The 12,305-nt window shown below is 26.4% G+C and overlaps 2 protein-coding genes across 2 annotated transcripts; one reads left to right on the top strand and one right to left on the bottom strand.

The window, feature by feature from the left end:
* The first annotated feature begins 1 nt into the window (after nucleotide 1).
* LOC122507757 lies at nucleotides 2-2,808 on the top strand. Its single transcript, XM_043620639.1, has 4 exons — nucleotides 2-279; nucleotides 405-528; nucleotides 626-915; nucleotides 1,150-2,808. The coding sequence occupies exons 1-4, from the start codon at nucleotides 136-138 to the stop codon at nucleotides 1,465-1,467; spliced, it is 876 nt and encodes a 291-aa protein (XP_043476574.1). The 5' UTR covers nucleotides 2-135; the 3' UTR covers nucleotides 1,468-2,808.
* A 464-nt stretch (nucleotides 2,809-3,272) lies between these two features.
* Nucleotides 3,273-11,951, bottom strand: LOC122507735. The gene is made up of 6 exons (XM_043620603.1): nucleotides 11,835-11,951; nucleotides 9,413-10,621; nucleotides 6,934-7,147; nucleotides 6,641-6,750; nucleotides 6,168-6,542; nucleotides 3,273-3,974 (listed from the first exon to the last, which is right to left on the bottom strand). The coding sequence occupies exons 2-6, from the start codon at nucleotides 10,532-10,534 to the stop codon at nucleotides 3,828-3,830; spliced, it is 1,968 nt and encodes a 655-aa protein (XP_043476538.1). The 5' UTR covers nucleotides 10,535-10,621; nucleotides 11,835-11,951; the 3' UTR covers nucleotides 3,273-3,827.
* Between the last annotated feature and the right edge of the window lie 354 nt (nucleotides 11,952-12,305).

Here is a 12,305-nt window from a genome sequence, read left to right as displayed (position 1 = left end):
CGATATTCTCGATTATTCCTCTGACGACAACTGGACTGCACACAATATACTGTTTACTGCACAGTTTTTTTTCAACACAAAAAAAAGAAGAGATTCTTGCGATTCTTTCTTACTGAATTAACTGAATTAATTGAAATGACAAAATTCAAGGAGTCTTTTTTACTATTATTTCTCATTTTTATAAATTTTACCTTCGGCGATGTGTTTTTTAACGTGGTGAATCGTGAGGATCCTTGTGTTAACCTTTGCGAGAAAATAACAACCCTAACAATTACGAAGGTAGGTTTATTATAATGAATTTATTACTATTTTACATTCGCTTTGGTAAAATTTTCCATTTCTGGTATTTTCCATGTTTATCGAATTTATAGACAATTTTTTTTTAATAACGTGTCAATTTTCAGGATACTACGAAGTACATGAAATCGTGTTGTCAAAGGGGTTGTAGGTTTTTTAATTTAGTCGATCTCAGTCAAGGTTTTATCAATGAAGGTTTTAATGGAACGGCAATTATGGCCTGTGAAGCATGTAAGTTTATTTTCAATATTCAATTTGGTATTTTTTAAATCTTTAGAAATTAATTAGACAATTTTGCATTGAAATTATTTTCTGCTCGAATTTGCAGCGTGTTCGGAAGCTTACACAGTAACTCAGGATCGTGATGCATGCAAAGCAGGTTGTAATTATATGGCGAAACAAAGAATTTCGGATTTATTGTCACTTTTCTCCGTGGCTGTTTACGTTGAAGAAAATGTCGGCATTGACACGAATGCTTTACTCATGTCACCTGAAATACCGGAAACCGATATTTTGACAGATCCAAGTTTGAGAAAGGAATTACTTCCCGGCTGGTGGGACTCTGATGGATTTAAATTGCCTCAAACTTTTGTGAAAACAGTCCCAATGGACTCTGGGGTAAGAAGAATTAATTTAAAAAATAATTTTTAGATTTTTGACACTAAAATTTACTTTTTTCGTTTTAAATTTTCATTACTTTAAACTTCGCTAATAGTTAAAAATAATCGTATTTTTTTTACTCCAAAAAAATTATAAATTAAAAATTTACTTTAAATACTTTACAATTACTAAAACTATTGAATAATACTTTTTTATTTTTAATTTAATAAACAATATTTAAAAATCGAATAGACTGTGGATTATGGAATTCCATCCGACTATTCTGGAGAGAACGAGCAATCCGCATCGCTTCCTGGTTCCGATTGGTTGCAATGTGCATCTCGTCACACTGGAATTCCCCGATGGCTATTGGGTTCGGCAATTTGTGGAGCTGCACTCTCAATCCTCTGGCTCTGCCTCTTCCCCAAGGAGCAAAGTGATTTTGACATTGGCATCAAGGAGACTGACACTGAAAAGCAAAATCTTCCGAGCAAAATGATGGTCTATATTCCTGATGAGGCTCCTCTTTACCAAAGTCCACCACCCAAATACAGTGATTTAAAGGTTTAACTTTTTTTTCTTCATCAAACCCAATTTATTTTCTTTAGAATCATTTTAAACTTGTTCCTAAAAAGAAAACAATTTATCATGAAATCAAAATTTTCAACAAAAACAAATAAATATGCAGGTACATTTTAAATATATGAATATATACAAAAAAAAAAAATTACGAGTCAGATGAAAAATCTTTCAGTCATCAAAGTAATTAGAGCGTCAAAAGTTTGTGTCTCTAATGACTCGAGTTAAAAATTAAAAACATTCAAAGAAATAGAACTTCGACTATAGTTATAAAGTAGAAAACAAAATTTGGCAGAATTTTTACATATACTTTTAATCTCATCACATGAGAAGGTATTATCATTTAATTAATTAAATTACTAACTAATTAATTGTCTGACTAATTAATTACCTAATTAATTAATTGACTAATTAATTAACTACTTAATTGTCTAACTAATTAATTAATTACATAATTTAATTAACATTAAAATAACCGATGTTTACATTGTGTTTTATCTAGTAAGCTAGCTGTGTATTATTCCAAAAAAAAATGCCATTTTTACGTCATGCAATTTTTTCTTTTGTCTTTTGATAGCAATTTTATGTAGATTTGATGCACTGCGTAGTGAAAGTGATAGTGAAAATTGGCAATTATTTTTATGATGATGAATGTCATTTTAATAAAAGAAAACCTATATCGTTTTGATATAAACTTAAAAGTAAAATAATCTAATCTCAACATGTTTTCTTTTTTTATTCAGAAATATTTTTTCATTCTTTTCTAAAATACGAGAGTAATTTATATTTGCTAATTAATGATAAATTCAAAATATCGTATTTATTACAAAAAAAAGAAATATCTTACAAAATGTAATAATTAATACTTCAAATTAATTTGTTCTAAAAAGTAAAAAACATTTTAAAAAACCATTAAGAAAAACGTCAACAAAGAAACGTTAAAAATAAAAAAACATACAATGTTTTAAACCTAAAATTATTCTACATTTTCTCTAAATGTATGTACGTATTTATATAAGAATATTATAAAAAAAAGCTTTATTATAGGAGCTTGTATTAAGGAATTTTAAAAAACAGGGAGAGATAATCATTTTTTCGCTTTTTTACATTAAAAAAAAAAATATTCATCGATAATATTGACTATAGAGAATTTGTTTTTAATTAAAATTTAGTATTTATTTTCTCATTATAGTGATCGTGTGATTATAGTACAACGAATGCAAAAAAATTTTCCATTTACAGCAAATCCTAGAAAAAAATAACTTGTGCTCAAGTAATTACTTTTTTTGAATAGTATTGAAAATATTATTCAAAAGAAAACAAAAAAATTGTGAATATCTTGCTTTGTCAAGATTAATTCTTATTTTTTTTCCCAAATATTGGTGATTATAATTTTTTGTTTAGAGTTAGAGTTAAGTGATTTTTATTTAAAATCTCTCGAATAATTATAGAAAATATTCGATAATGTGAACCAAAAATTATTTTTCACATTTTCAAAAATAATATACTTAGAAGAAAAAAAAAACAAATAAGTATAAATTATGTATTTGTCTTTATTACTATTAGATGTGTTTTTCAAAGTCGTGTCTTGTGATATTTAGATATTAGAAAAATGTTAGTCTCACAGTGCGTTATTATAAGTTTTACGACTTCAAAAAACATTTTAAAAAAAAAACCAAAGCGTCTGATTCCTTCTAGAGTGAAACAAAAAAAATTTTGTCTGCTAAGAGAATTTCTCTTGGTAATGTAAAACAAGATTATGAAAAATAAAAGAAATGTTATTAAATAATTTATTGCGTTCTTTATTATTATTCTTTATTTATTATAAATTCTCGCAGAAATTTTTTACTTTTATGTATACTAATATATATAATAAATATCATTTATTCACTCATTCATGATCAAGATAACTTTTTTTTGTATATAAAAAAACCAGTCGGTTTAACACTTGTAAATCTATTTTTTCTTTATACATATAATAACTATATAAATCTTAAAACTCAAATGGTAGAATAATAACACTCGACGTGGAGAAACTATTTTTTCATCAGCATAATTTACTATTTAAATAATCTTTTTAAATAAACTTAAATATTAATTATACTCTTTAAAGTACTATGTAAAAGACAAAACAAGTAATATTGTTTCATTACTGTCGTAGTAATTTACTTGATTTTTTTGGAAACAATAATTGTTGAAACTGAATTGTAGAAACAATGAATTGTAATAACAATAATTGTTGAAACTAAAATTGCAGAAACAATGAAATGTTAAAACAATTTAAGAAACAATTAATTCAAGAAAAATATAATTTTAAAAGATAATTTGAACTAAAAATTTGTTATCTTTACTTATAGCCAGTAAAGTTTTGGATCATCCCTTCGAACTTGGAGTTTTAAAACATGACGGTAAATTTTTAGCGCTGGACCTAGAAGTAGATCTAGTCGATTTAATACATCAGATCTCTTCATCATTAAAAGAGAATGGCCGTCAATGTCCTGTAAATAAAATTCACTTCGAGTTAAATATTTACTTTTACATTTACTTTATCGACACATTTGTAATCATGCGATAAAAGGCGTCGCACTCGTTAATTAATTAAAAAAAAAGTAGTAAAAAGTATCTTGAAGTGTGAAAAGAAGCAGTGAAAATGAAACTATCAAAAAATTAAATTTTACGACTAAAAAACTCCTTTTAGTCAATTTAATGGATAAAAAAAAGTAAATTTTTGTAGATTTCAATTATTCCGCAAATTTTTAATTGAAATTCTTCAAAAAATACGATTAGATTTAAAAATAATTTTTAAAATTAAAAAAAATTATACTTTTTAAAATATATAACAAAATTTCCTATTCTTTCAATTTTATTATTCAAAACTTGAATAATTTTTATTAAATTAATATTTAAATTTATTGTTATTTTTTTTTCCACAAGAAATCAAACTTTTAATACTTTAATTGTAAAATCTTTGGATATTAATTATTTTTGAATAAAATTATTCCAAATTTTTATAATTTTTTAGGAAAATAACAAATTAACAATTTTTAAACTATGAATATTTAAATATTATTATGATTTTACAACAATTAAAATTTTCAAAAATTTTAATTTAAAATCCTTCTGAAATTTAATTATTTTTAAAAATTTCAACTTCGATTCTTTAAAAATACAATTATTTTCTTAAATTTCTGAACAAAATAATTCAAAACTTTAATAATTTTCGTTAAATAAATATTTATACATTCATTCTTAATTTATTTATTTTTCACACGAGAATTAAAATTTTTAATAATTTCAATGTAAAACCTATTGAAATTTAAATATTTCTAAAAATTAAAACTGCAATTCTTCAAAAATTTAATTATATTCAAAATTTTCAATAAAATTATTTAAAACTTTAATAACTTTTGTCAGGGCTGACACAGATCAGGGAAATGAGGGAAAAGTCGGGAAAATTTTATCAAAAATTCCTTGAAAAATATTAAATTTCTATAGAATTTATAAGAAAATTCTGGATTTTTGTATCCATCAACCTTTGAAAATATTAAAAAGATTTAATTCTTCATGAATTTCTTTTGTTTGCTTTTATAATCTTTAAAATCGCCACGAATTTTCATAGACCTTAAATTTTTTTTAATTCTTGGAAAAATATAAAATTGAATTTATTTAAGAAAACTTCATTTTTGAAGAATTTGAATAAATTTATTACTCATAAAATATTTAACGAATAATTTTATTTAAAAATTCCAAAAATCGTTGAATTTTAAAAGAGTTGCGTTAAAAATTTTTATAAATAATGGAATTTCAAAGAGGTCTACTTCTATAATTGAAATTTTAAATCATTTTAATTGAAAATTCCGAAGAAGTTAGTTTTTAAAAATTATTGTTTGGATTTTCTTAAAATTAATAATCAAAATTTTGTAAAATTTCAAAGAAATTTCTCAAAAATTATTAAAAACTAATATAGATAATAATTGATTTAGTGGAAATTTTTAATTAAAAGTTCTAGAAATAATTGATTTGAAATCATGGGAATAATTTTGGAGAAGTTACAGAAGGAATTCTTACAAATTATTTAATTTCAAAAGGTTCGAAATTAAAAAATGTTTTAAAATCCTAATTCCTATAAAAAAAAATAATAAGAATAATAATCGAATATTTATCTAGAAAAAAAGCTGTTAATTCTACGAATAATTTTACAACTAATAATATTCACAATTGTATTAGAAACATTTTAATTAATTGTAGTTTTTTTTGTCAACGCTTAAAATTTAAATCGAGAGAAATTTGCACCGTCTAAGATTAGATTAGATTAATTTGGATTAATAAAGTTAAATTTAGTAACAAAATTTTTATATGCGAATTTGAGAAGATAAATTGTTGATTCCTGAATTTATGATTATTTCGAAGAAGATAAATATTAATTTTTTTCATTTCAAAAATTAGCGGTTTTAAAGTTGTGAAAACTCACGAAAGAAAAAAGAAAAAAGTAGCTTTTAGTAGCAAATATTAAAAAATACAAATTATCCAAATTTTGTAAAAAAAATTGCAAATCGCAAATAGCAAATCGTAAAAAGTATAGTAAATAGTAGATTTTAGTAGATGAGTACGACGCCTGTAATGCACGTAATGATTAATTAAAATTTAATATTAAAAATTCTGTTCTATGAAAGTATCTTTTTCAAAATTACCTGGTGTCTAAAAATTTCTGCTTCCTTTGGAAAAAGTCGGGCAAAATATTGATAGACTTGCTCGGATGTCCAGTCGGAAGCATCAGGAATATTTGGATCGATACCATCACTAGAGATATCGTCCTCCAGATGATTTGGCGAAGAACGATTTGGAGAAACTTGAGGACTGAGAACCGGCGGTAGAACAGTTGCAGTATTTGGAGATTCCGAACGATTTGTTAATAAACCAATACTTTGGCTTAGAGTTGATTTGAAATTCTTTTGCGTACAGTCATTACAATTCCATTTTGAGTTTGATTTGCTGATGGATATTCTTGGTGAATGACAGAACGAGTGATATGCATCGTCACAGTTATAACAACTTATCAAGGGTCCCTGTAAAAATAGTGTATTTTTAGTTTGAAGAAAACAAAGCCAGAATTGATTCATGATTAAAAAATCCATTGTATTTTTTAATTAATAATAAAACTCACTGCGTCGGATGTTTCACAGCAGATGACACAACTTTTGCATCGTTCACACTGCCAACTGCTCCCGGATTTATGGTGCAAAACGTCGGAGGTGTAGACACAAGACGGATGCGCTGAAAGAAAAACAAAATCGTATTGACTGATTTTAAAAAAGAATTTCATTACATAAACAAATTTCGAAAAATCTGAAAGCCTCATATTTAAAAGGTCGGATATTGAATATTAGAAGTGTTCATCGAAACTAAACGCATCATTTAATTTTTCTCATACAAAAATGAGAATTTGATAATACATACCTCTCACTGTACAATCACGACACGCGATTAGTGATTCCTGCTTTTCTTTCGAGCATAAACTACATTGTCTGTTGGGTCCATCTTTCGCGATGGGTTTAAGGGATTCTTGAGAATCTTGCGATGTTGTCATACTTTTATTTTGTGACGCTGGTTGCCTTCCTCTTTTTCTCTTAACCAAATTATTGTCTGAAGGATCGAATACTTTCTTCGCACGCTGAAAATATTAATTTATGGAGCTGTCAAACTAATTTCAATATGTCAATTAATTTTCTACTTAAATGGAAAATTAAAATAAAAAAAAAATTAAAACAGGATTGCCAGAAAAAATTAATTTTATTTATCCCTGATTTCCAGACAAAATTTTCTACTTTTTCCCTGACCTCAAAAGAATAATCTGATTCACTCTAAAAATTATTAGAGACTCAAATTTTCTATTACATTTATTTACGAATTTTTCTAATATTGTAAAATTATTCGAAAAGATTAATACTGAAATTCTTTTTTAAATAAATATTTCATCATTATTATTCCATACGAATTAAGATTTTCAAAAAATTTCAAATTCAAATCTTTTCGAGATTCAACAGCTTATAAGAATATTTTTAGAAAACAGGAAGATATAGATCACACCGAGTTTTCGACTCGGAGTAATCGATATCTCTCTGTTTTCTAATAATTTAAATTTCCATAACATTTTTCAAAAAAATTAAATTATTTACAAAAATTTTAATAAAATTCAACACAAGAATTCAATTATTCTAACAAGTAATAAAATTTCCACATGAATTCAATTATTTAAAAAAATGAAATAAAATTCGTTATAAGAATGCAATTATTTTCCTAAATAATAAAATTATTCACAGGATTAAAATTACTTAAAAGAAAATGTAATAAAATTCGTTGAAAGAATTCAATTATTTTCGTAAATAATAATATTCTACACGGGATTTCAATTATTTAAAAAAAATTAATAAAAATTCTTTCCAAGAATTCAATTATTTTCTTAAAAAATAAAATTCTTCACAGGATTTCAATTATTTTTAATACAATTTTAAGTAAATTCTTCGAAAAATGGCATTATTTTAAAAATTTTTATTAAAGTTCTTCAAAAGAAATTAATTATCAATTATTTTTAATAAATTTTGCAAAAGTTGCTTGAGAATTTTCAAATCCATTTGTTTACAATTCAATTTTAAGAAAATTTCGATTATTCGGATATTCTTCAATTATAAATTTAGAAACAAAAAACTTGAATTAATTTTTAAAAAAATTGAATTAAACTTTTTCAAAAAAATTAATTCAACAGTAAAAATTGTGAAAAATTCAAATTTTCAAAGATTTCAATTTGAAACATTTTCAAAATTCAATTATTATCTAAAATTTTAACTAAAATTCATTTTTAAATAAATTTTTTTGGAAAAAAAAATTGAATTCCTGTGAAATTTTTATTATTTATGAAAATAATTGAATTTTAGCGAAGAATTTTATTACTTTTGAAAATAATTGAATTTCTGTAATCATTTGTAACTTCTCCAAAAATTTTATTTTTTCCAGTACTTTAATAAAAATCCCTAACCAATTCTACTTTCCCTGAATTTTCCCTGATTTCCCTGCCCTGTGGCAACCCTGCAAAACTGATAAAAATCAAATTAATGAAATTAAAAGTAATAAAATTAAATTAACAAAAATTTACTAATTAATACATTAAATTAATAAAATTAATAGAAAAATTAGTCAATTAATAGGTTCAAAAATAAATATAAGTGTATTATTTATGTTAATGTATTCACAGTTTAAAAAAATAAAACAATATTGTAAAAATCTGCTAAAAGGCGAAAATTAATCAAAGAAATTAAAAATGTAACCAAAAGAAACTCATGAAAGTTGAAATCTAATTTTTTTTATAATATTTGCATTTAGAAATACATATTTAACTTTATTTAAATTTTATACATATGGAATTTAAAAATTTTAGTAGTATTTTAGAATCTAAATACGATTTTAATACTATTTTTATATTTTAATACTATTTTAAACTTTTAGTAATATTAATACAATTTTTATATTTTAATCTTTCAATACTATTTTTATATTTTAATATTTAATTTAATGTTTTAATACTCTTATTGTTTAATCTATGTTCAAATTTCCAGTTATATGTAATTCATACCAGACTAAACTTTTCGACACTTTGAGCCTCTCGTCAAAATATAAACTCATTTAAAAATCGAATTCGTTTAAAAATTGAAAATTCCCAATTAATTTGGCATCGATTTGTACCATTTGAGGGGAATAGTATATTTTTGTGATGAATGGATTTCAACTTTCAGTACTTTTCAAATCCGACGATTTTCAATTAGAGGCATTCAAATGATAATAACACAATAATAAATAAAGGAAAACAAATGAAGACATACACTTGCTAATTAACAACAATAAAAATAAATCAACTCAGCAGTAATAAAAACATAAAACTCACCTTTCTACGTGCACTTCGAAAGGCTCCAGCATTTGTATTCGAAGGTGTTGGCGAAGGATTAGTGGAACTTCGACCCGCATCCTCCTCATCGCGATCCTCACTAAGATGACCATTATCATCTCTCCTCTCCTTTTCACCATAATCCTTTATCTTATCTCTACTATATTCGTCATATTTAATTTCAATATCAGCTGAGTCATCTGTTCTTACACACAATTTCTGCTTGCGCTCAACTTTTCCCGTTTTTTTGAGGTTAGGACTACTTTGTGTCTCAATTTTTTGCTCCTCTTGAACATCGGAAGTTGATGACGAACTCGGTTGTGGTGTCTTCTCCTTTTTCTCCCTCTCCTCCCTAAGTTGATCATCTTTTTTTCCATTTGAATTATCAATAATTTCGTAATAATCATCTTTATTTTTACCCTGCTCGGACTTGGGACTTGCCTGTCTCGATGATCTCGGTGTATTTGACAATGAATCGGGCATTGTCATATCGTCTGCTTCGTCGAAATCATAAGGACTTGTTAATGAAGAAGAAGAAGTTGTTGTTGTTGTTTCTTTACTATTTTTGACACTGCCACCGCCGTTATCCATATTTGTTTCTTGTCGAATATCAGTTGTCGCGACCAATGAGTAATTTCCATTCGCGAGCCGCGTTAAATTTCCACTGGCCGTTTCTTTAGTGAGAAAATCTTCGACCATTCGTCGTGACGTTGGATTTGATATTCCATCTAATAGTTGTTCAACTAATCTAAATGCAGGCACGCCCTGATCGAGATAATCTGGTTCCTCAACAACTAATTCAGCAACGGCGCCCGCGACCATTGCCGAGTTAAGTTTATCCTTCACAAAACCCTCGGGTCTGTTTTTATAAAGTTGAAGGCGTGACCACTTTGAGGCATTACGATAACTTGTATTTCCCTTATAATCAACTTGTATTACTTTTTCCGCTTCTATCAACTTATGAAGGTCGGCAATTGTATCACGTGCATCAACTGAGAATTTTCGCAATAAATAATTACAAATTCTGTCAGCATCGGGACGTGCTTTTCGTCTTCGCAATTGATCTATCGCTTCCAATATTTGCTCCTCATGTAGGATATGATTCTCCACCCTATGCTGCATAACCAGTGCAGCTTTTTTTTATACTCCCAAGAGGTGTCACTTTCTAATTAGTCAATAATTCGCGCCCTGGCGAATTTATTTTTTCACCTATATATTTGAAAAACGTTTTATATTTTAATTATTTAATATTTAATATTTTATTTCTGTCAAAAATTGTAATTTATTTAGAAAAGAGAATGCAATTTGTATTTTGATCAATAAATGCGAAATTTTCCCTTATTACTATATTTTACCTGCTTTACCCCTTTGGCCCTTATGCCTATTTTACCTATTTTACTAAGAGTACGTTCTACAATAAATTTTATTTAAATTTCTCCCTACACCGAAAAGACCGAAAATAATAAAAAAGAATTAAAGAAGCAAAAATAAACTTTCAAAAATCGGGCGCAATTTTGGCGGCAAAATTCAATAAATTAAAAATAAATTCCTTTTTACTGATTCATTCAGAATTTAACCTACATTTGTAAGTTTCGAAATAAAATATAACAGAAAATGTAAATGACCCAGAAGGTACAGCTTCTCAGAATTGGAAAATTTTGAAAATTTTTTTACTTTTTCGAAATAACTAAGCAATGTAGAAAAAAATGATTCGCGAATTATCTTGATTTTAAACGTTTTAAATTGTAAAATTATACAAGATAAAGAAACGGAGTTTATTAGCTATTTCTTTATTTCTTTTCACAAATTCTCCAGCCCTTAAGCCTCAGTGCATACGCACAATATCTCACTTTCACCATTACTGATTTCAACACCAGCGGAGATTCTACATTTACAGTTAAAACCGCGACTTTTTTTTCTACTTCTAAATAATTAAACCGATAATGTTCTTCAAGTTGTCAATTTTTTCCGACTTTGGTACAAATTAAAAAAGAATTTCTCGATTTTATTTTTACTGCGTCTATCTAAACAGATCTGAATCACCGGAAAGCACGAAACGTCCCTGCAGTTGTAAAATGAATAGAAATACAAACACAATCTTACGTATTCGCAGAGAGAGAGACAGAGACAGAGAGTAGAATGAATTTTCTCGCTGGGAAAATATTTGTGAAAAAAAGTGAAACAATTCTCGATAAATTGTCTTAAATATAATGTGCGCGGCGACAATCACTTTAGTCTTGAAGTGCGGTTTTTTCTTTTTGCTTTTTCTTTTTCAACAAGAGGCGATGGGACGTTCGTTCGTTCGTTGCGACACTCGATAACGACCCTTTCAGTAAAAGATTCAACTCCAAAAAATATAAGCGCACTTATTATTGCACACACTATTTGATTCAGAAATTATTACAGAATCGATTGCACTTACGTGAAATGGAGTCCGTTATCTTTTCGAAAAGTAATTTTAATTAAAGTAAAGAGCTTGAAGAGCACCGGGCGGCGGCTATGAAATTTTTGCGGGGCAGGTGGCGCTCTGAGGGCGCTGAAGGCCAAACTAGGAAATTGTTTTGTTGGTAGTTTGTGCGCGCGCTTATAATAGTTTTTTTTTAATGAATTTTTAACGATGCACACTGATTTGTTGCAATTAAAATTTACTTTTTTTTCGGGTAAATATTTCTTTTATTTTCTTCTTTCTCTTACAAGAATGATTATTAATAATTTGAGCGTATTTTAAAATTTAATTTGATATATGCAATTCAGACAATCGGAATAATTTCCCACTGTGGAAAAATAATCGATTTAATTCTTTTCAAGAGGGAAAAGGAAAAAATTAACATATATTTCTGTATTATTTGTTATTTATTTATTTATTCACAAAAAACATGAAAATTTATTGATT

Source organism: Leptopilina heterotoma, unplaced genomic scaffold, assembly GCF_015476425.1.
Source record: "Leptopilina heterotoma isolate Lh14 unplaced genomic scaffold, ASM1547642v1 Lhet_114, whole genome shotgun sequence".
NCBI lineage: Eukaryota > Metazoa > Arthropoda > Insecta > Hymenoptera > Figitidae > Leptopilina > Leptopilina heterotoma.
The sequence above is the reverse complement of the archived record's forward strand: the minus strand, read 5'-3'. Positions and strand labels throughout refer to the sequence as shown.

What these genes read in the sequence shown, in the direction of transcription:
- LOC122507757 (XM_043620639.1), top strand. Translation starts at nt 136, where the DNA reads ATGACAAAATTCAAGGAGTCTTTTTTACTATTATTTCTCATTTTTATA. An exon ending in CAACCCTAACAATTACGAAG is followed by an intron (nt 280 to 404) that starts GTAGGTTTATTA and finishes GTCAATTTTCAG; the next exon opens with GATACTACGAAGTACATGAA. An exon ending in CAGTCCCAATGGACTCTGGG is followed by an intron (nt 916 to 1,149) that starts GTAAGAAGAATT and finishes AAAATCGAATAG; the next exon opens with ACTGTGGATTATGGAATTCC.
- LOC122507735 (XM_043620603.1), bottom strand. Translation starts at nt 10,534, where the DNA reads ATGCAGCATAGGGTGGAGAATCATATCCTACATGAGGAGCAAATATTG. An exon ending in TTCGAAGTGCACGTAGAAAG is followed by an intron (nt 7,148 to 9,412) that starts GTGAGTTTTATG and finishes TAATATTTTCAG; the next exon opens with CGTGCGAAGAAAGTATTCGA. An exon ending in CAGAAATTTTTAGACACCAG is followed by an intron (nt 3,975 to 6,167) that starts GTAATTTTGAAA and finishes TTTTATTTACAG; the next exon opens with GACATTGACGGCCATTCTCT.